This window comes from Poecilia latipinna, unplaced genomic scaffold, assembly GCF_001443285.1.
Source record: "Poecilia latipinna isolate Pla-1442-1.1 unplaced genomic scaffold, P_latipinna-1.0 Scaffold3755, whole genome shotgun sequence".
Lineage (NCBI taxonomy): Eukaryota > Metazoa > Chordata > Actinopteri > Cyprinodontiformes > Poeciliidae > Poecilia > Poecilia latipinna.
This window is the reverse complement of record NW_015116371.1, coordinates 14,887-38,422: the sequence shown is the minus strand read 5'-3', so window position 1 is coordinate 38,422 and position 23,536 is coordinate 14,887. Positions and strand designations below refer to the sequence as shown.

General features: G+C 44.9%; 1 protein-coding gene and 1 long non-coding RNA gene across 10 annotated transcripts in view; one reads left to right on the top strand and one right to left on the bottom strand.

The window, feature by feature from the left end:
• The first annotated feature begins 4,645 nt into the window (after positions 1 to 4,645).
• The window catches only part of LOC106941595 (leucine-rich repeat flightless-interacting protein 1-like), a 31,721-nt gene continuing 12,830 nt past the window's right edge, over positions 4,646 to 23,536 (top strand). Inside the window, exons 1-13 of one of the 9 annotated variants that reach the window (XM_015024671.1) lie at positions 4,646 to 5,218; positions 13,840 to 13,926; positions 17,856 to 17,873; positions 17,956 to 18,024; positions 19,531 to 19,572; positions 19,730 to 19,780; positions 19,900 to 19,935; positions 21,142 to 21,195; positions 21,266 to 21,307; positions 22,423 to 22,482; positions 22,729 to 22,806; positions 23,135 to 23,197; positions 23,296 to 23,367. In XM_015024671.1, coding sequence (XP_014880157.1) covers positions 5,129 to 5,218; positions 13,840 to 13,926; positions 17,856 to 17,873; positions 17,956 to 18,024; positions 19,531 to 19,572; positions 19,730 to 19,780; positions 19,900 to 19,935; positions 21,142 to 21,195; positions 21,266 to 21,307; positions 22,423 to 22,482; positions 22,729 to 22,806; positions 23,135 to 23,197; positions 23,296 to 23,367 — 762 coding nt within the window. In that variant the 5' untranslated portion in view covers positions 4,646 to 5,128. The remainder of the gene's footprint in view (positions 5,219 to 13,839; positions 13,927 to 17,855; positions 17,874 to 17,955; positions 18,025 to 19,530; positions 19,573 to 19,729; positions 19,781 to 19,899; positions 19,936 to 21,141; positions 21,196 to 21,265; positions 21,308 to 22,422; positions 22,483 to 22,728; positions 22,807 to 23,134; positions 23,198 to 23,295; positions 23,368 to 23,536) is intronic. The other 8 variants (XM_015024666.1, XM_015024668.1, XM_015024669.1 and 5 more) reach the window with 8 other exon arrangements.
• LOC106941596 (uncharacterized) lies at positions 20,581 to 22,742 on the bottom strand. Its single transcript, XR_001423404.1, has 2 exons — positions 22,653 to 22,742; positions 20,581 to 21,148 (listed from the first exon to the last, which is right to left on the bottom strand). It is a non-coding gene; the product is annotated as an uncharacterized LOC106941596 (long non-coding RNA).

Sequence of the window (23,536 nt, the reverse complement as noted above, 5' to 3'; positions counted from 1 at the left end):
AGACTGGAGGCAGCAATAAAAGTATTCAGTCATGATTTAGACCAAAATGTTTCATTATGTTTAGACAATTTTTATTTTTTTTATAAGTTTTTTTTTGTTGCCAAGAATAGATCATGATGTATATTGTTGCCATCACAATAGATGCCAGGATATGAATTTTTTTTGCCATATTGCACATCTGTCTATGAGGCTGGTTCAGGTCTGACTTCCTGGTTTTCTTCCTTCTGTCAGAAATATTTTAACTGCTCTTCTTTTTTGGCCACTATTGTGATTTTACCAAGATATAAAAATTGACATGTCTGTGTCAGTCATGACATAAAGTTTTCCTATAAAGCAGGGGTCCCCAAACTACGGCTCGCGGGCCGGATCCGGCCCGCCTCCACATTTGGTCCGGCCCCCTGAACAATACCAGAAAGCATTCAGATTTTTATTTTTTATTTTCATTTACCGTATTTTCCGGACTATAAGCCATTTATATGTGAATTTTTCTTCAACCGCCAGGGGGCTCTTTAGCAGGAAGTGAATCGTTGGAAGTCTCGGTTACTTGCGCGCCAACACTGAGCCCACAAGCAGCAAAATGAGTAAGAAACAGATCAGATGTCTTTAGAAAGTTTCTTTGCAAAGGGGAAAAGGCCCAGAGAAGAGACAGGAGGATGGATTTATCCCGGACCGGTAGGTGAGTCCCACATTAAGCCGCTCTGTGTAACATGCGGCGACCAAGATTGCCACATAGAGACCGAGCAGGCTGTGCTCAAGCAACACAGCTCGGGTGTCATTGTCTCCCATCACTCTCTGATGTCTCGTTGCAGAGAAACAAGCTCAGGGCTCCCGTTAGTCATTATCGTGAGTTAAAATTTTCACGAAAGTAAAATGCTCGTTTTTGTGGCACATCTGTATCTTATTTTGAAGGGATATGTAAACGTTACCATAGCGACCAGAGTATAGAGCGTTTGGGCAGTGGTCGAGAGGAGATGAGTAGAGCTTGTGAGTCTTAAGTCTGGTTTAGACGGCAAGATTTAAGGATGTCGGCCGATTCTCCAAACCTCTGTGACCACAGAGCTGATAAAAGTCCAACAGGTTCGATCGGTTCGTGTGTCTAAGGCAGGAGCAACACGAACCGATTCGTATTTTTTCATAGTTAACATTTTTAACTGAATAAATATTGACCTTTACTAATAAACATTTCCAGATATCATCTCTGATATCCACCAGACTCTCAGCTGCACTATATGTCAGCTGTTTGGGATTCCCCTCTGTTCTTACGTCACCGCGCTTTCTGATTGGCTCCCCGTCACATTCAGCAGGTTGTATTCTCGTTCCCAGTCAGGGAAAACCCCACAGGCTGCGATAAAAGCGCCAAGACAACCCAAACTGGGTATGTTCAGGATTTAGTGGCAACACCAATATGCAGAAGCCTCATCTGTCTGTTCATCCCCCCTCACCCCCGGGCCGCAACAAAATTTCCAAGTCTTGACTGGTTCGCGGTAATAAAAAGGTTGGGGACCACTGGTTTAGCACATGCTAGTAGCAACAGGAAGGATCAGCACTTTTACTGTCACAGTTTCCGTTCGGAAACTACCGTAATCAGTTCAGTTAAATCTAAACTTGGCAACATTTCTTTTTCAACCGTAATAAATGTGATATTCAATTGACCTGTTATGACTCAAATGTTGGCTGTCCGCCCCTCTGCTGCATCGCTGTGGAAAACCTGGAGCGGCAGAGATATCTGCGGCTTATATGTGAATGTTTACTGGTTTACTTAAAAAAAAAAAATAAAAATAAAAAATTGGGGTTGTGGTTTATAGTCCGGTGCGGCTCATAGTTCGGAAAATACGGACTATAATCCTTACTGGATTTTTTTCTGTGAAGAACCCAGAGAATGTTATTTGATTGTGCTTTCTAGAAAACAATATATTTTTACATTTAGGCACTCCTGCAAACGTTACACTTTTTCTGTTACAAACTGACTCCGGCCTCCACCAGAGAAGGGAAAAGTTATGTGGCCCTCACAGGAAAAAGTTTGGGGACCACTGCTGTAACCTGTCAGGGAGAACTGGTGAAGTTCTGTCTCCAGTTCTGAGCTCCCAGTCCTGCAGCCTGAGGGAGGTCGACCTGCAGGACTGTGCAGACTGTACACTGGAGAGATTCAGGTGACAATTCATCAGATCGGTTATTCTGGGTTTAATGAGGAACCAATTAAAATGGTTAAAATGATCAGTTGATGGTTTTCTGGTAAATCCTTCTGAGTGGTTAGTTTCTCTCTGGATCAGTCAGCAGTCAGTTCATCATCTGGTTCATTGAATCCTTTGTGACCAATCGCTGCCCTGCTCGCTCTGACCAGACTGGTTTCATGGAGATTCTCCTTAGCTTCAGTTTTAGCAGGCAGACAGTGAAGCTGCGTCCTGAAGCTCCATCACTTTGGTTCCTCCATGCTGTTACACCGTGTGAACACCAGGGGGCAGCATTCCTCATGTTTAGAAACCCAGGGCTGAAGTAAGAATCAGGAATCAGGAAGAAACTCCTTAACATTTATTTAAAAACAGTACAAGTTCCTCTGGTGAATTTTTTTCACTTCTAACAAAATGTTTCAAATGTTTTAAGTGAAAAACTGCCAGTGGAATCAAGACTTTGTTTTTTTAATTACTAAGGAATTTTTGACTGAAAACAATCTCCCTGAAAAGTTATTTATAAATTAGTTTTGTCTTATTTCAAGTTCACTCAGATATTTGTACCTGAAACTAAACAAAAACACTTGGTGAGATTTTGTGCTTTTGCAGTTTGTTAGCTATAGAACGTTCTCCTGGCTCAGTTCGTCTGTTTCTCCTTCCTGACCGCTCAGAGAGGCAGACTGCTGCTCATTACTGGTTCCGGCTCTGGTTCTGATTCTGGTGGGTATTTTCTTTCCTCTTAGTGAAATGAAAACTTTTAAGTGTAACTAGCCCCTAGTGAAAGCTTAGCCCCGCCCCCTGGCGAGTTTCACCAAACGGGGAGGAGACACTGCGGGGCGGAGCCTAGAGAGACCGAGGGGCGGAGCCTATAGACACCGTGGGGCGGAGCCTATAGACACTGAGGGCAGGAGCCTATAGACAGTGAGGGGCGGAGCCTATAGACACGGAGGGGCGGAGCCTAGAGACAGTGAGGGGCGGAGCCTATAAACACAGTGGGGCGGAGCCTATAGACACTGAGGGCAGGAGCCTATAGACAGTGAGGGGCGGAGCCTATATACACGGAGGGGCGGAGCCTAGAGATACCGATGGGCGGAGCCTATAGACACAGGGCAGGAGCCTAAGAGACCGAGGTGCGGAGCCTAGAGACACTGAGGGGCGTTGCCAAACGTGGGGATGAGTGATGCTAAGTGAGGCTGTGGTCAGAACCAAAGAAGCATTACTGCTAACTTAGCTTTGTTGCTATATTTAGCAACTGTTCAGAAACTCCAAACTTTTTTCAAAAAATCAACTAGCAATTTTTTTTTCCAAGGACTAGGGACAATTAAACAACTTCTTTAAATAAAGCAATTAGAGACAAATGTGGTGACTTTTTTCATTAAAGCGGCTAGCAAAAACATTTGTTTGCTTTTTCAAAAAATGTCACTGGAGACCATTTATTTTTCTACAAAAAAGCAATTTAGGTTTTTTTAAGAAGTCTCTAGTGGTAAATGTAGATGATTAATCATCATCTAAAAGTGGATTTTGAGTTTATTTTCTCTTTAACGATTCTTTAGAAAGGAGCTGAATTAAACGTATGTCTCTAAATATCCATAAAACCTCATCATAAAGTGACAGGTCCACGTGGTTCCAGTTCCGAACCGTGTGGCCGAACCGGCCGTGTTTCTCTTTAAGAAGCTGCGGCCTGTTTTAGAGCTCAGTGGTCATCATTAAAAATAGCTCAGAGGTCTGAAGGGGGCTGAGCTTTCCCACTGAAACTGAATCCCTGAACGCTTCTGGAGTCCAGCAGTTGATGCTGCGTTCAGGTGAGGCTCGGATAATCCAACACTCAGTTGCTCGCTAGAGGCGGGTGGTTTTAAATCTTTTATTCTGAACACAGAGACAAACTGGAATATTATGAAGATTAATCTACTTCATTTGGACCCAGGTTCGGATCACTTACTGATATGAATAAATATTAACGCAGTGTTGCTTTATTCTTTTTAATACATATACTAAAGTATTGAAATTCTTCCTGTGATGATCGGACTTTGCATAAATATTTCCTCCTCAGCAACATGAAAAGAAGGACTCCATTTAGGAAGAACCCCGCAGAACCAGAACCAATAGGAGTTTTCATCTTCGCAGAAAACTGACCCACAGTTTTCTGCTGTGGGTCAGAAAACAGAATATTAAAAAGTGGGTTTATTTCAACTGCTTTTAAAGGGAATGTGAAAGTTTGATGTCTTATTTTTATATGTCAAGATAATATTAATATAACGACAAACATATATTATTATATGAAACTATGTAATGAAATAATAATAATGCAGATTAACATTACTATTAAAATTATTATAAATTACGACTAGAAAGTGTTATTATTGCACAGCCAACGAACAGAAGCTGTCAATTTTTAAATAATGTTTTTATTATTATTATTATTATTATTATTATTACGTCACATAGTGACGTAACAGTGACAGTCTCTTGTCTCCAGACCGCCAGTTGGTGAGTTTTAGCGGCGTTACTGTGGTTTACTGAATATTCCGACGGTCCGTGAAGGCACCGCGCGGTGAAGTTTTTAGTGCGGCAGGTTCGAGTCTTCCGCTGCGGCTGCGTCACGTTTCCAGACTGATGAGAGTCAGTTCAGCTCTCTGGAAAAGTTCTGGTTCTGCTTTTATTTCAGTCAGAGACCGGACCGGACCGGTTGGACTGGACCGTGAGGTCGGTGTGAGCGCAGCTTTGGGTCGCAGCGTTTCGGACTGAGCAGAACTTCGCTGCGGTTCGGAAACACAGGAAGGAGCGACTGAAAGAACGGATGTGTGACAATGAGCCGAGCCGCCGCGATTCGTCTCTTCGGTTCCTCTGACTTGACATTTTAGAGACACATGAGAGGCTCCAGCTGCTCTGGCCGACCCGGTTCGGATTAGTAGCGACCCGAATCGAACCGAGCTGCAGAAGACAAACACCGAGACGGAGACATGGGGACCCAGGGGACGGGACGAAAGCGATCTACCAACAAGGAGAGGTCCACCGCGGAGGACGATGCCCTCAACCTGATCGCCAGAGAGGTGAGTGGGCTTTGACTGGGCCACCAACTGCGCACAGCACCACGTGTTCTAGGTCCAAACGCCAGTTACCAGAGGCGGTTCTGGCATGGCTGGGGCCCAGAGCCCAGAGCCCCTCCTGGTGTTTACAGCAAAAAGTCATGTAACTAGTTAGCTCTGATGCTAATTAATATATCTGTTTTAAAAATTATTTTAAAAATCTGTAGTGTCGTTATAAAAACGTGTTATGAAAACTGGTAAAAATTTCAGTTGCAGCTCAAATGTTTTGAAGTGTTTATTGGTGAGTCAGGGCGCCCCCTGTCTGTTACACTCAGAACTGGGTAAAAGTTAAAAGTTCTGGTTGACATGTTCTGATGGTTCTGATGATCCAAAATGTCTCCATGTTTTGACAGTTTCTCCAAAATGAGAAGTATCCCTTCAAATTTAGCACAGAGGCAGACAGTTGCCATGGAAACTAGCTGCCAATTCTGTGTGTAACAAACAGGGGGCGCCCTAAGTAACACGAATAAACATACAACTAAAACTGTTGAATCCGACACATGACCCCAGACATGATGCCGCCCTGAGTGCTGAGCCTCAGTTACTCCGACGTTTTTCTCTTCCATAAAGATGTTTTCAAACCCATTTTAACAGCTTTGGTGGTTTCCTAGAACCAGAACCGGACCGATTCTGTTCTCAGGACGCAGATCTGTGGTTCTGGTTCTGAAGATTCTGTGACCAGAAATAAAACATTTACTCAGATTTTATCTGTTCAGCTTCACATGAGAGTAAAGTTCTACCTCAGGGCTGCCGGACCCGGCCGGTTCTGCTGGAATCGGGTCGGCCCAGACCTGCTGAACGCCTGCTGCCATTTAAAAGCAGCTGCTGCGACTCAGAACCGCTCAGGTTCTGAGCCTTCTGGGTTGTTGGGTCAGTGCCGTGAAAGGAACTGGCAGCCGAGTCCGGCTCGTGTTCCGACAGGTTCTGACTGTTGGGAAGTTCCTGACCCGTTTGGAGTCTGATGGTGGTTCTGGTTGTTCTGTTTTACCTTTGTTCTTAAGAACCTTCTGTCCTCAGTGGAGATCAGACCCGTTAAACAGAACCTGGTTTAACAGAACCGTTCAGAACTGACAGTCTGTCTGTAAACGGGTCGAACCAGCAGCTGATTGAGGTCCGGCTCTCTGGGTTCTGTTGGACTCTGGTTCTGCCGGGCAGCGCCGCATTTTGCTGCTTTGTTCTCCTGCAGGGCGGTTTGGTTCTGATCAGTTCTGGACCCAGACGGCGCCATCAGGCTGAAGCATTTCCTCAGGTAAAGACCCAGAACCAGGAAGAACCAGAGTTCTGATGAACGGACCTGAGATTCAGAACCGACCCGTCAGAGACGCTTCAGATTCTTCTGGTTCCCAGAACCCTTGCTCTGCTGGGTTCTGCTGGGTTCTGTTGGGTTCTGCTGAGTTCTGTTGGGTTCCTGCTGAGAGCTTCATGGCTCTCATGCATGAGGCCCGAACAGAACCTGTGGGATTAACCCGGGCCGGTCTGAAGGAAGAACCGGTTCCCTCTGAGGTTCTGACGGGTCGGAATGTCAGCGCTGATGACTCGGCCCGTTCTGCTGAAGAGCTTTAAAAATAGACGGGCCCAATGGGTCAGCTGCTGCCGCCGCCGCATTTAGACCTGAGGGGAACAGGTGGGAAACCAGCCATGTTTATACCACTTTACCCCGACTCCGGTCTGTCTGTCTAGTCAAAGTCCGGTTTGGTTGTGAGGTGTGAATTGACCTCTGACCTCTGGTCCTCCAGACCTCGGTCTGGGTTCAGTTTGAATGTGAATGCCAGGCGGACCAGAGACCGCTCCAAAAGCAGGAAGTGGACTACAGCACAGGGCATTCTGGGTAACTACAACCAAAGCTAATGTGCTAGCCTAGCGCTAGCAGCAGAAATGGCTCCTGGTCTTTAGCCTAAAGAGAAATCCTCCAACCGCTAAAATCTGACGCCTCCATCTTGTTTCCATCTGGTGAAGAAGGAAGTTGCTCTCAGTGTCTTCAGAGGTTTTTGTGTCGTTTCCTTCAGTGGTTCTTGGTGCAGCGCCCCCACAGGCCAGGAGGGGAACAGGTTGCTCAGAGGGTTTGGTTGAAAGGCCTAATAATCTCTTATCTGGTTCCTAAATTTTGATAATCTAATTCAAACCGGACTTTATTCCACTTTCTCGCATCTGGATCAAAGTTACTGAGTTCTTTTAGTTTCAATCGTCACAGTTTTATTAAATTTAAAAGTTCTGAAGGTTTTCTGATCTGGATTTCAGTTGTCTAGATTGCTAGATATCTTTTTGTTTCTTCCATCACTCGGTAATAATCTCATGCTTAACGACTGTTTGCTGTAGTCGGTGCAGATCTGAGGTCAGTTTTACATCCTGCTGCATCGTCTGGCTGCAGTGGTTCTGTTTGGGTCATGAAGAACTGAGCAGAACTTCTCCCGGGCCTCATGTGCACCGCCGTATTTTACACACAAGTCAGCATGTATGAAAATGAACGTGGCGTGGAAATGTGCATAAATGTATGCAAACTTTTGACCTGCCGTGAAAATGTGCGGCAGTAATATAAAACTTTCTCACAATAAAGAGTCAAAACTCATAAATCCACTGAAACCTGACGACATTCAGTCATTTAGACCAAGAATCATCAAACCCGATGATGTTCACGACTTCAATACTTTGTTTAAACAATGAAACTGAACCATATTCATCCTCAGACAATAACCCAACACACACAAAATAAAGAGAATAAAAACAAAGGATGTGAAAACTTCGCTCCAGTGTAAATAATCTGATGTAACGTTGGTCTGTGCGCCAAAGCGCATGAAATGCATAATGAGGTAATTTCATCCTGACTGAGAGTCCACCATTAAAATATATATATAACAATTATTATTATAAATACTATACTGCTACAAATGGGGCCGTTGCCATGGCTACTGCTTCATGTGGCGGCAGACTTCTGGGTATTTATACTAGTTTACATTAATATGTATTTATGACCAGCAGCTGCTTTGTTTCTGTAAACTGGGATGAATAAAGCTGTGAGCCAACATACGGCTTTTTTGAGTTCTAAATTTGTCCTAGTCCAAGTTTTAGTGTGAAAACTGCAGGGTGTTTGATGCAGGAGGCTGAAGGTTCAGATTTAGTTTGGTGTTAAAATGCAGAACCTTCAAATTCCCCTTCAGCTTTTCCTGCTTAAACCAAGATGGCAGCCGGCTAGCAAAACTGCATCTGGAAGAAGGACAATGTGATGATGAGTTCTGCAGCCCCGACCCGGTCCAACCCGGTCCGACCCGGTCCGACCCGGCCTGGTTAATCTTTAATGCTCAGGGCTGAACAAACAGCCATTCTGCTAATCTTTAACCGGTCCGGTTCTTCCTGGAACCGTCAGCGATTCCCATCAAACCTCCATGAAGCGTTTTGACTCCTGGCTGACAGAACCGCCTGTTACTTCCTGACCCGCTCAGGGTTCTGGCTGCGGCTCGGCTCCTTAAAAGGAAGCGCAGCCTCTGACTGTTTCCTCTGGGTGACATCACCTTGGGCTCGGCCGCGCAGATTGCTATCGCTAACTACTTCCTGTTTGTTGAGCGTGGAGGAGTTTTGTCCTGAAGGAGGGCGGAGGGACCGGTTTGTTTCTCACAGCTTCAGCTGGCCGGGTCTCAGAACCGGTCCAGAACTGGTCATGTTGCTCAGATTCCAGCAGAGCAAATGTCACTGATGAAGATGCTAACTGGAGATTTCCTCTTTTAGACTCTCTGAAATGCTACAAAATGAGTGACATCATCTGATATCTACGTTAATTCAGATTTAATATCGTTCATTTCTAGCTGGAACCAAATCATGTTGGACCTGTGGACCGAATCTCACTCAGAACCTCTAACAGAACCAGTCGCCTGGCCTCCTGTCAGCTGGTTCACAAGAATATTTGTGAATTGCTGTAGATAAATTCTTGTTCTTCAGTGAAACATTTTAAAATGTTGAAGTTCAACATTTTTCACATGATCATGTGATGAAGATTCACTTCTAGTCCTGCTGCTTTGTTTCTGTCAGGATATGAAAATAAAATCTAAATCTACAGATGCAACAGTGGAATCAGAACCAGTCAGTATTGATAACCAGTCAGTATTGATAACCAGTCAGTATTGATAACCAGTCAGTATTGATAACCAGCAGCTGGTTCTGAAATCACTCGCTTCTCTTTGCGTCAGCTGTCGGCGCCGGTCCGTTTTGGTCGGTCAGTGTGGCGTTCATCTGGGTCCAGATCCAGATCAAGCTGCTCTGACGTTTCTGTTGTTTCAGGATAAAAGCTGAGCGGACGGCCTGTGTGTCGGACTCGTCTCTCCATCTGAGAAAAACAGATTTTATCAGTGAGCTGCTGGTTTCCTCTCTGGAGGGCAGCCGTCCTGCTAAATGAGAGCGGTTCTGATGAACTCGGTCCGATGTAGGTCAGTATAAATAGCGGCAGAACCGGCCCAGATAGCTTCATCTTTCTGATCAGAAACAGGTGAAACCAACTTCCTGGTTCAGGAGGAGACAGCTGGACGATCCAGTCCGACCACATGCTGAGGTCCGGAAGTTTCCTGGTTCTGGTTTGTCCGTCCGTCCTGTTGGACCTCATGTCCTCTCTCTGTCCTGTCTCCATTTCCAGTCTGGATGCTGTGAATCCGTCAGCGACACATTAATCTAATTGACCACATTTCATCCGTCGCCTCCTACTGGCTGCTGATTCTCCAGTCCGACTCCATGAACAGTTCATGCAGATATAACAGCAGGAATGTTGCTGGAGCTCTGAGCTGCACAAAGCTACAATAACTCACATGGTTCCTAACCTCCAAGTTTTTTGTCCACTTTTAGAGACTGAAACATCTCAATGGAGCAAAAATCACCAAGAAATCATAATTCGTTTCTGGAATTCGATTAAAAACGTCAAAACTCAAAGTAAACACACTGATGTAGTTCAGTTGGACTGGAGGAAATGTTGGACAGAGTTTCTCATCTCGTTTTCCAGCTGTGATTTAACCAAACTGCTGGGCCGGAACCGGACCGGGTTCTGAAGGACGGGATGAGAACCGGATCATTTTTCTGTTAAACTCCTCATGATGACAGGAGATGTGAATCGGTGCAACATAAACTGAACTATAAAGGGTCAAAGAAGAAAAACAAAGTGCTGCTTCTGTTTCTGCTCCTATCAATAAATGGGAGAAAATCAACGTTTAAACCATAAATTCATAATAAATTGTTTTTATTTAAACTCATAAACCTCATTAACCTAAACGTTGATCGTCTCCTGGCTACACCTGAAATGAGCAGCAAAAGATTATTTCAGTCAGTTTGTTTGGGGAAGTTTATTTAACTTTTTTATTTTATCTAAATATTTTATGAAATATGTTTCCTCCCAGAAATATTATATTATCCATGGCAGTAATCTAATCTAAAATTTAAAGTTCCAAGGGAAGCAATGAAATAAAAGATTAAAATATATCAGCCGTGTAGCTTAATGTTTATTTACGACTAATAAAGAATCTTTGAATTTGTATTGAATCTTCATCACAACAGCAGGTAAAACTGTTTGTAAAAGTAATAAGATAATATAAACGTTAAACAGTGACGGCAGAAATGCAGATATTTTTGGAAAACATCCTCAGAACCACTGCTGGTTTTTAGACCAAAACATTTTATCTTCTCAAACCTTCAACCTGTACTGAACGGTTCTGGTTCTGCTGGAGGTTTCTTCCTGTTAAAGATGAGTTTTTTTCTCCACTGTCGCCCCCTGCTGGTCAGGAGGAGTGAATGCTGCAAGTGAACGACTCCATGCTCAGCTGGGATCCCTTTGAAAACTTTTTAAACTAATTGAATAATAAAACGAACTTGGAATGACGTGATTGAACTGAAATGAGTTTTTTAGTAAAGTGCCTCAAGACGACATGTTACTGGTGCTTTAGAAATAAACTGAATTTAAATACATTTTCAAATGAGAGGAAAACGTTCTGCTTCAGGACTGAAACATTTCAAGCAGGTTTTCTGCTGTGATGAAGGCTGTTGCCTAATATCTTCTATCATTGTTTGTTAAATAAGAGGAACTAAAAGATGAGTCAATAAACCGAATGTGTAAATTTCCTTCCTGAACTGTGAAAGTGGGTCGTTTTATTCTTTTTGTATTTACTTTCTCACACCTGTAGCTGTTTTTAAGCAGCTGGATCTGACGGGTTACTGAAACATGCTTCATGCTTAGAGTTTAAATGAGAATCATTTCCAGGTCTGATCAGATCAGGTTGATCCACCTGACCCACAGGTGTGAGATCATTAAATGATTTGTTAAAGTTTCCACTGCAGCTTTAATTCTCTCTCTTTGACCTGATGACCTTCATGAAGTTTGGATCTGTTCAGATTTCCAAACAGGCTGAAGCACGATGAGCCAGACCTAAATATCATCAGAGTTTCTACATGTTGCTGCAGGTTTCAGTTTGCATCACCTTCATGTTGGGAGTTTATATAAAAGAGTTAAAGCCGATGATGATGATGCCATGTTTACTGCATTGTTCCTGCTGCCACTTAAGAAAATATTTGCCGAGCGTTTACTCCCCATTCCAGCAGCTGCAGTCGGCCTCAGGTTTCTATTTTTAGTCCAGCGTGTGACTGGAAGGAGGTCGGCCTTTATCAGGCTGCAGTGAAAGCTCTTCAACATGGACGCTACTAAAGGCAGCGCTAATTACCGGCCGCCTGGCGGCGACGGGGGCGGCTCTTCACTGCTGCTTCATTCTGCAGAATGAGACGTTTTAATAAACAGAAAACTGTCCATCCATCCATTTTCTAACACCCTCGGTGGGTCAGAAGCTGCTGCTGCCTCTCCAGCTAACGTTTCGGGTGAGAGGCGGGGTCACCTGGACAGGTCACCTGGACAGGTCACCAGTCTGTCACAGGGCAACACAGAGACACACAGGACACACAACCACGCACACACACACACACCGAGGGACAATTTAGAGATGCGCCTTGCACAGGGAGAACTACCAACTGCGCCACTGTCCTGCCATATATTAACATGTTTAGACATAATTTAGCTGTGAACTCAGGTTAAAGTGACTGGTGCTGCTGTGAGATCATGGCACGACTCCACCTGATGTTCTTCTTCTGTGGTTCTTCAGAAGTTGAAACTTAAATGATTCATGACTGGTTAACATTTTGGACTAAATATGTTTTAGTTTTCTAATTAATCTAAAGGTTGTTGTTTGTGAGATGTAAAAACAAATAATTACAACAAAAACTGTCTGTATTATATTTTTCACATACAGAGGTCACCATTTTATCACCTGCATGCAATGCATTCTGGGCCAATTTTGTGGCCAGGTTACAGTTGACTGGAGGCAGTTAGCTAAATGCTCGAAGGTTTAGAGGCTAACAAGGGAAACAAAACATCTGGAAGGAGACAAACTGCTCAAAGTGTTCAAGGGCCACTAACAACTTTTGAAACAAGCTAACATGATCGGCTAGTGGACTACTGTTTACTGTGTTAGCAGGAACTAGCTCCACTAGCAGAAGCTAAGCCCATTAGCATGAGCTAATCCACTAGCAGGAGCTAACTCCACTAGCAGGAGCTAACTCCACTAGCAGGAGCTAACTCCACTAGCAGGAGCTAACTCCACTAGCAGGAGCTAACTCCATTAGCATGACCGAAGCCCATTAGCATGAGCTAACTCCAGTAGCATGAGCTAACTCCAGTAGCATGAGCTAACTCCAGTAGCATGAGCTAACTCCACCAGCATGACCTAACTCCACTAGCTAGAACTAAACACTACTAATTAAATTCAAATCAGTTTATTTCAATAGCGCCACCAGGTCACATGTTGTCTTGATGCATTTTATTAAAAAATGATTTAACTTCAATCATTTCTTCTAATTTATCCTAATTATCAATCAGAGCATCAAGTTCATTATTCAAATTAGCATAAAATGTTTGTTTTGAGGAAAACCAGCAGAGCATCACTCCTCCTGACCAGCAGGGGGCAGCAGGGGAGAGGAAATCACCCTGGTAACAGGAAGAAACCTCCAGCAGAACCAGAACCAGAACCAGGCTCAGTACCTGCGGCCGCCTGTAGGTTACAGAAGAACTGAACCAGGAGAAATTTCTGTTAATGAATGTAAAAGTTTAAACACAGAAACACCAAAGTTAGGATGACTGAACCAGACGAAGCCGGGTTTTTATCTCTGTTCTGCTTTCAGTCGATTCTGAGTGAGAAACGTCTCACTGGCCGGCGGGGGCAGAAGGGCGGGGCATTAGTGGAGGCATTAGAGCCACCGCCTTGAGCCCAGCGGCTGAAACCACCGACCGCAGAGAGAGAGGAAGGAAATGCTCACACACACACAGAAACACTCACTCACACACACTCTCTCTCTCTCTCTCTGAGACGTCCTTTTAAGGGAAAAAGTCTCTCTGGGTTCTGAGTTCTGCACAGAGGAGAAAAACAGAAACAAGTTTAAAACATGAAGCAGAGCACTGACCTTTGACCCCTGGCCCAGCCAATCAAAATTGGTCCCAATCGTTCTCAGTTGCTCTCAGTTACCCCCAGATACCCCCAGTCACCCCCCTGTTCTCACCAGTCTCTCTCTCTCTGCAGGCAGAGGCCAGGCTGGCGGCAAAGCGAGCGGCCCGGGCCGAAGCACGGGAGATCCGGATGAAGGAGCTGGAGCGGCAGCAGAAAGAGGTAACCGGGTCGATCAGAACCAAAAATTAATTATGACCCGAGACACAACAGATCCCACAACTTCCTGTGTGTTAAAGGAACTGCTTCCTGTGTGTTAAAGGAACTGCTTCCTGTCTGTTAAAGGAACTGCTTCCTGTCTGTTAAAGGAACTGCTTCCTGTGTGTTAAAGGAACTGCTTCCTGTGTGTTAAAGGAGCTGCTCAATAAAATCATCATGTTGTTAAAATGCTGCTCTGTCTGATTAAAGCAGCAGGATTCCAGGATTCTGATTGGTTCAGGATTTAATGTGACAGAAAAAAAAGTAGCAGCAATTTGAAAAGTGTGGCATGTATTTATATTTAACTCAGTCAGGCTGGATTGAAAACATCTGAAGACAGAAGTTTTCAAGTCTTCCTACAGATTCTCAGTGAAATTCAGACTGGACTTTGACTAGGCCATTTTAGCCCTTATAATCCATCCCACAGTATCTCTGGCTGGATGTTCAGGGTGGTTGAACCTCCACCTGCTCTCAGCTCTGCTGCAGGTTTTCCTCCAGGATTCTCTTAGTTTATCTCCATCCATCTTCCCACAGCATGATGCTGCCACCGCCATGTTTCACCACAGGGACGTTATTCTCTACTTCCACATGCTTGCTCTCTCCCCAACATGGCTTCCGATAAACTAACTTGTTATATTTATAACAACCTGGCTGCCAGGCTGCAGGTGCAGACGGATTGTCCCACCTGAGCTGAGCAGCTCTACTGCTCCTCCAGAGAGACCGTGCTCCTCTGGGCTGCTTCTCAAATATGACATTACAAAACTTGATGAAAACAGCAAAATTAAAAATAACTTCCACAATTAAACTAAGCAAAAAGTTTCTATGTTGAGGTGGTTTCTGCTTTTTCCTAAAAGTTTTAGATCCACTAACATCTCTCTCTCTATCTGTCTCCCCGTCTCTCCATCTCTCTCTCTCTCTCTCTATCTCTCTCTCTCTCTGTCTCCCTGTCTCTCCATCTCTCTCTCTCTCTCCATCTCTCTCTCTATCTGTCTCCCTGTCTCTCTCTCCCTCTCTCTCTCTCTCTCTCCATCTCTTTCTCTCTCTCTCTCTTTCTCTTTCTCTCCATCTCTCTCTCTCCATCTTTCTCTCTCCATCTCTCTCTCTTTCTCTCTCTCTCTCCATCTCTCTCTCTCTCCATCTCTCTCTCCCTCTGTGTCCCTCCGTCCGGCGGCGTGCCCAGGTCGCCGTCTGGTTTGTGTTTGCGATTACAACCAGCTCTGAGGAAGAGGAGCAGCAGGATGAAGGTCTCTGCTGCTGCTCAGTGAAAAACGAGACAAAACATCAGAAATTAAAAAACATCGACTGCTGAAGGGAAACTCAGACTTCATAAATACCTGCTATAATCTGATTAGGGACGATTGATTAATCAGATTAATCGATTACAGAAAAACACAGAATGACAAACATTCAGATTAAAACCTTAATCTGTAATTCCTCTGGTTTCAGTTTCATCCGGTTCACATTCAGGGAAATTAATCCTCTATTAATCACATTTTCATCCAGTTGTTAATCAGTTGATCAATAGTTTTCATTGAAGCAACTGTTGACTTTCAGCCAACAAAATGTTTTTGTCATTTGAAACAAGAATTTATTTATTTCCACCTTTTAGTGTTTTTATATTATACAGAATAAATTTCATTTATTGATTCAATGAAAAATTTGCAGAATGTGGCAACTTTTTAAATCCTTTTAATGATCAGAATAATGGATTAATGATCAGTTTATTGGTCACAGCGTTCTCTCCGGTCGAAGCGGTGAATCTGTTCTGCTCCATAAACACTTCAGGTCCGATTAGTTCTGTCGGTTAAGCCGGGCCGGGCCGGGCCGGGCCGCGTGTGACCCGTAAACCTTTTAGCCGAGTTTTAAAGCAGATTAGCGGCGGCGCTTTAGCCCTGATTGTTGTTGCCGTGGCGATGGCTCCAGATCTCCCAGCAGCCTCTGGCCGTCGAGGCGTAGCGGCGAGCCCAGACCGGCCGGGGCGCTGACCTCTGACCCCTGCAGGACGGCCGGGCGGCGGCTGACGGGGCGGGGGCTGCGGGCGGCCCTCGGCGCGCGGCCCCGGGTCCCTCTGCTCAGGAAGGGAACTGCGGTGAGTGGAGCGGAGTAGGACCGGTAGAACCTCACGGCTGGTTCTGGTTCTGCTGAACCGGGTCGCTTTGGTTTAGGTTAATCTGCTGGAAAGTGTGGGAATGGCTCGAGTTTCATCAGCAGACCGGGTCCGGTCCAGTTACAGGACCAGGTCCGGTCCTGTAACTGGATCGGTTCAGACAGACCACAGGCTGTTTTCTGGTTTACTGGTCCAGTCGGGTCCTGCAGCAGGCCGGCTCTAAATCTGGATTAAAGTCCTGGATGCTGTGATGGAAAAGCTGCGGCGGGTCAGAACCTGCTGGGTCGGGTCAGCGCCGGTTCTGGAGGTCTGACTTCAAGAAACAACTGAAGGAAACTTTGGTTGATGTTTTCATTTTCCTACAGCGATTCAGAACGACGTCTCTGTTTAGCTTCAGCTAACGATTAATTTACTGATCGATTGATCGATCAGTCAGATAGAAATAATCAATCTGCAGGTTTTTCATTTCAGCCTCTTTTCTATATTACAAATACATTAAAAGATAAATAAATAAACTAATTCATTTGTTTTACTGAAGAAGAAAACAAACATGTTGTAACAGGAACATTGAAACAGAGTGGAGCTGATTATTGATTATCTGCTGTTTGTACTCCTGTTCACTAAATCAGATGAGAATTATTTTAATAATCTGTTAATCATATCAGTCCTTCATAAATATCAATTTGGGGTTAAAGGTCATCTGTCTGACCAGTGCAACTCCACAGGCTTGAGTTAGCAGGTCAAAGGTCATGACCCTGAACCAGTGAGGCTGAGTTGAAGGAGGAAGTTTCTTCTCTCTAGAAACAAGATGGCCGCCGCACTGAGGTTAGCAGAGCTGCTTCTGGATCGGGGCGTCCAAACTGTACGGGTCGAAAACACTGATTCAAAACTTCTGAAGGGTCAAGAAAATAATCAATGAAATTAAATCTCCATTTTTCAGTTTTGTTGGAGGTTTTTCATCGTAGATCCAAAACGTAGAAATAATTCGGCATGTTTTCTGTTTTAAACCAAACCTGCTGCTGTAAATGAAAGAAAACAATAATTTGACCCTGATTAGGAACAAAGTTTAATGAACTACTTTGTCCAGTTCGGGGAACAACATTGTCTCGGGGCCACAAACGGCCCTTGGGCCGCTCTTTGGACACCCCTGAGACGAGTCCAGAGATATTGGACCAAGATGGAGGAAACCAGACGCAGCAGATCAGCTGAAAATGTCCTAGTCAAAGTCCAGACCAAGCTGAGCAGAAACCGTATCACTGATGCAGCAGGTTACAGGATGGAAACTCACCAGGTGCTGGTTCTGTGGAGGTTTGAACCCAACAGAACCCAACCGAGTCTCTTGGGTTGCTCCTCGTTGTTTCTTCACATACCTGAAAAATTCAGAAGCGAATCTAGAATGTTTCTACAGAGACCCTGATACATCCTCCATGTTCTCATTGCTTCTCCCTGTTCCCTCCTTCCTGTTCCCTGTTCCCTCCTTCCTGTTCCCTTTTCCCTCCTTTCTGTTCCCTCCTCCCTATTCCTGTTCCCTCCTTCCTGTTCTCTTTTCCCTCCTTCCTGTTCCCTTTTCCCTCCTCCCTGATCCTGTTCCCTTCTTCCTGTTGGCTCCTCCGTTCCTGTTCCCTCCTCCCTGTTTCTGTTCCCTCCTCCGTTCCTGTTCCCTCCTCCCTGTTTCTGTTCCCTCCTCCCTATTCCTGTTCCCTCCTTCCTGTTCCCTGTTCCCTCCTTCCTGTTCCCTTTTCCCTTCTTCCTGTTCCCTCTTTCCTGGCCTCTGTTGCTGCTGCAGATCTTCCAGGTGCAGAAGGTAGGACCCTCCAGATATCTGTGTGTGTTGCCATGGAAACCTGGCCGCTCGTTAACCTTTGCCCTCGTTTCCCGTCTTTCAGAAGTATTACGGTCTGAATCCCCGAGAGGAGCGGGCCGACAGTAAATGGGGAGACATTGAGCAGTGGATGGTAGATTTTGACTAAAAACACTAAAAGTTTGTGCACCCTGCTAACTGTGTGTGTGTGCCGAGTTCCTGATAATCCCCGTTAATCCTTAAAATGGAAAATATGGATTATATTGAATCAAAGTCAGAGTGTGGATGGTAATCCAGTTATTTGAAGGAGTGGGAGGTCTGGCTGGATTAGAGCCACCATGACCATCTGCTGCAGAGTGATCACTTTAGCTAACGCTAACGCTAATGCTGCTGCTGGACAGATGGATGCTTTTATTGGTCAGATTAGCAGATTTTCATCCTGCAGATTATCAGCAACACGTCCAGATCAGCTCTTTATTCTGATTGGTTGAAAATAATATGCATGGAGTCCCTGACTTCAAACATTCACCGATCATGCATGTGGTGACAGTGGAGAGGAAAACTCAACTTTAACAGGAAGTACAGACGCTGGACTGATTTGCTTTTCCACAGTGTCTAAAGGTATTTTAGACACCATGCAGCACAGTTTCACTAACTGCTAGTAAAAGAGCTAATTTTTAGCTGAGCGCTTTAGCATTATTGCTAATTTTGAAAACATTTAGTGCACTTAGCTTCCCCAGATCAATTCTGAAGCACTAATTTGTTTGACTGTTTTGTAGCTCAACATCTGAGTTTCAGTTTTTGGTTATTTACAGTTCAGAATTTTCCAAGTAGAAAATTTCCATTCATGCTCTTATTTTGAAGTTTATATTCATGCTCTTATTTTGAAGTTTGTTTGCACAGCAGTAATGTTTCCTGTCCTCATGTTATCTCATGTGGTGCATCAGATATTCTGTACCCAGAATGCATTGCTTTAGAGCTACAAGGCAAAATTTAGGTAAAACCAGCAACAGAGTTAGCAAAACAACTATAAACTAAACTGAAACCAGGAGTGAAGTTTGTTCCACAGAATCACTTCCTGAAACACAAACCATACAGGAAGCTGTGTAATGACAAGATGAGCCTGTAGAGGGCGATACGCTGAGTCATTGACTCGTGATTGAATTTAGTGCCGTAGCATTAGCTTTTGGCTAAAAACCGTGTTGGTATAGCATTTCAGTGTTAGCAGAGCTAATGTTTGCAGTTAGTGCTTTAGTGTTAGCGCAGCTAGCTTTGTAGCCATGTTGTCCCATGCTTACCAAATCAGTTCCTCTTTAAGGAGAGGAAACGTCCAGCAGGAGCCGAGCGAGGCTCAGAGTGAAGCAGCAGGAGCCTCCTTTAGCCTCCAGAGACGCAGCAGAGCGGCGAGCAGTGATGATGTCAGAGCAGCGTGGCGTCTGGAGCGTGTTGCTTCGTTTGGGCTGAACCAGATATTAACGAACCGTATTAATATTAACACTGCAGTGCTGGTGGATAATCAATCACTCAGCCTGAAGAAGGAAACTTAGAGGCAGAAAGTTTCAATAGCTTCATGTTTCAGATTTCACTGATCCTCCTCTTCCTCGCTCTTCCTCTCTGCCCTCCATGCTCCTCCTCTTCCTCGCTCCTCTTCCTCCTGCAGGAGGACAGTGAGAGGTTTTCTCGTTCTTCACGGCTCCACACGGTTTGTTTCCTCTTCCTCTGTTTCCTGAACCGTTTCAAACTGAACCCAGTTCTTCCTGCTGTGTGTTGTTGTTCCGGGTCGGGTCCAGAGGGTTTCTCAGAACCGGCCCGTGGATCTGCCCGACCCATTTCTGATCGTGTCGTTTTGCTCTCCACAGCTGTCTGATGATGATGAGCGGATGTCGGTGGGAAGCCGCGGCAGCGTCCGGGTCAGTACCACTCTCTCTCTCTCTGACTTCTCAGCTGGTTCTGGTTCCCAGAACCAGAACCAAACGGACCTTCTGACTGATCATCTCGTTCTTCATCAACTTGTTTCTGTCTTCTCCAGTCGGATCTGGACTCTGTGGGGGCGTATGGTGGAGGGGTGAGACCCCGTTGAACTTTGACCTTCTCTAATTGTTTGTGGTTGACCCAGCATGTTTGACCCGATTTGACCCAGTTGCTCTGATTGTGGGTGTCTCGGTCTGTCAGTCAGACTGAGTTGTTGATTCTGTCTGGTTGTTTCTAACATGGAAACTCAGGAACATTGGTCAGTTCCATTCTGGTTCTGACCGGTCCATTTCTCATGTTTTCATTCTGGTTCTGACCGGTCCATTTCTCATGTTTTCATCAGAAAAAGCGTCAGAATCTCCCGTTTGCTTTGTATGCAGCTGCAGAAAAATATCTGCACAAAGAAAACATGATTTAAATGTGTCTTGTTTTTCTGAGATTCTGCACTGAGTGAGACAGAGAACAGGCACAAGGTGAGGGACGGGGCAGAGCATGTCAAGTATCACATGATGTCATCAGAGTTTTCCAGTCTGGCTGGGCGTGTCTACAGGGGACAGCAGGGGGCGCTGCATCTATTAAAAACTATTAAAAATGTGGATCGATTTGGATTTGTTAAAATATATTAAAAAACATTTATTCAACTTTTATTTTTGTAATATTTCAACTTTATTAGCATATTACTTTATTCTCATATTTATGACTATGAGGCTAATCTGCTTCTATAACAATATATTCTTTATGTTTCACCCATTTTCTCTTCATTTATGGCTTTATTTGATGTAAAAACCAAATATTGACTTGATTAAAGTCACATTATATTTATGAAACCGTAATATGATCAGCGTTCCTGCAGCAGAGAGTAAAACCAGTTCAGCCTCTGGAGAAACAGCCTCATGCATTCACCACTGGCAGGAGCAAAGCGGCCACCAGGGGGCAGAAGTGGCACCATCAGGTTAATCAGGCGGTAACAGGAGCGTCAGACGACCCATCAGCTGGCAGCGCAGCATCATGGAGGAAACTGCTTTGTGTCGTACAAGTTTCCCTCTGCATGATTTCACTCTGTGGATGATGAATGAATGAATGAATGAATGTTTTCCTGTTTCTGGTTCTGCTGTTGAATAATGTTCTGTAACGCAACGGATCCCTTTGGGTTTGGTTCAGTCAGACGGTTCTGTTAGAGAAACACTGACGACTCTGAACCCAGAAACAAGCCGGGGAGGGGCTCTGTCCTCGCTTCCTGCTGCTTCCTGCATCATGGGTGTGATTCTTCTTCTTCTTCACTGTTTTCTTCTTCTCTCAGGGTTCCTCTTTGCACAGGAAGTCAAAGAAAAAGAAGAAGCATAAGCACAGAGACGTGAGTGAGGAAACGTCAGAGTGAGATGCAGAGCGATCTGCTCGTCTCATCAGGTGTTTGTCGTTCACAGAGAAACGGTTGCCATGACGATTACAGCGCGCTGTCCAGCAGGGTCAGTGGCTGCTTGACAAACTAACGCATGACAGGAAAAAACGCGACGTAAAACACGCTAACGCTAACCGCATGTAGAGAAACCCAGATCTGTTTTTGTGGTGATGCATATGCAAGAAATTCTGACATTTTTAGTCATTAAACTTTTTATAAAATCTACATGTAGAAGAAAAATCACGAGAACAAATAACAGACACATTGGGTACGCAAACATTTTCATTCTTTAAAAACTTAAAAATAGCTCAGTTTTTGTTTTTCTCCACATCGATCACAGACTAAAACAGCCGAGGCTGCGGTGGAATAGAAACACTGCCACCTGCAGGTGGGAGTTGGCATCCCATAGACTCAATGTTTTCCACCATTTTTAAGAACATCTGAGATAAACTCACAGTGATGCATTAGCATGAAAAAATGCAGAGATCTGTTGATTTTTTTTGTGAATCGCTACAAACTGGAGGAACTGATTTATTAGTGATTGTTTCCAGAATCTGATAAAACCCTAAAGCCACAGAGCCGATGCCAGAGATGAACCACAGAATCATCAGCATACAGTTTGACATACTGCACCTTATTGGTGCAGAAATTAATGAAAGTGGAGAAAAGGCAGGAGATAACAACCAGATAGAAAGCTGAGCTGCTTCCATGAATCATTTTAACTTTTCAGAAACATTTAAACAAAACAAATCAGGGGTTCAGCACAACCCACATATGGAGGCCTTAGTCCTTGACGCAGCCGTCGCAGGTTCGATTCCTGGCCTTAGTGACCTTTGCTGCATGTCTTCCCCCTTCTCTCATTACCCGCTTTCCTGTCAATTAACTGTCAAATAAAGGCCACTAGAGCCAAAAAAATCTTAAAACAAAAAAACAAACAAACAGGATTTTATCGACTCTTTTCCTTCCTTTCTGCTCTGATCTGTCGCTGTCGGCGCTCTGTCCTCCTGCTGCTGCCATGAATAATAATCATATTTACACTCCCGGTTAAAACGGGTCTAACTGTTAAGTGATGCTGAAGTTGTTCAGGTCCTCGTTCTCCATTCCCGCCTTTTCTGGGTGGTTGGGGAGCCCGCAGCACCACTGTTTTCTCAGAGCCTTCTGTGTTTCCCTGTTTGGCCTCAGAGCTCCAGGCTGAGCGATGACAACAGGATGTTCCAATCGTCCAGACTGGACCTGCAGCCGGTGCGTGGTTCTGTTCTGGTGTCGTGTTTTCTCCTCTAATGGCACCGTGTGAAGCTGATAACTGCAGCTCAGAGCATTTCACCTGAAATCAGTCTAACCAGCATGCTGCATGCTGAGAGACAGCAGAGGACATATTGTATGGACTCTTGCATGGGTTCTGGTTCTGATACCTTCTGCTGTAGTTTGAGTGCTGAAATGCTGCGTTATTCCTGATGGATCTCTGGTTGCTTCACTTCCTCTCTCCAGTCTTCCTTCACTTCCTCCGACCTGTTTGATCTCAGCGGTCCGTCCAGAAACCCCGGCTTGTCTTTCAATGGCTACCAGGTCAGTAAGCTAACGGTAGCTACAGGGTCAGTAAGCTAACGGTAGCTACAGGGTCAGTAAGCTAACGGTAGCTACAGGGTCAGTAAGCTAACGGTAGCTACCGGCTCAGTAAGCTAACGGTAGCTACTAAGCTAACGGTAGCTACCGGCTCAGTAAGCTAACACTCAGACAGACTGAAGTTCTGATTGGACCCGTCTCTGCAGTTTTAGGTTGGTTCTAGCTCTGTTAGCCATTAGCCAGCCAGCGTTTGGTGACCTATCTAACACTCAGCACTGATATCATGTGTGTGCGGTTCTGCCCGGCTGAGCTCCTGATCCGTCCCCTGCAGAGCTCTCTGTATGACGACGGTCTGAGTCTGTGCAGCGGCTCCCGCAGAGTCTCCACCTCTCACGTAAGCCAGCGGAGCGGGTCCAAACGGGTCCGGTCTAACATCTGGGAGGGTAATGCAGGCAGACTGACAGAAGCGTATGTGGTGTGTTCTTCCTGCAGCCTGTGGAGTACAGTAGCTACCGCAGCTCCAGAGCCTCCAGCAGGGCCAGTTCGGCCCGGACCAGCCCAGTGGTGAGAGCCACCGGCTCCGTTTGAGTTCATGCATGGGTCGGTCTGCTGCTGTGTATGCTATGTAGAAACGGTTCGGGCACTGCTAACTGAAAAGCTAGGTGTGCTAACCCTAAAGCACCAATCAGAAACATTAGTTCTGCTAACGATACAATGCTAACCAGCATCGTAT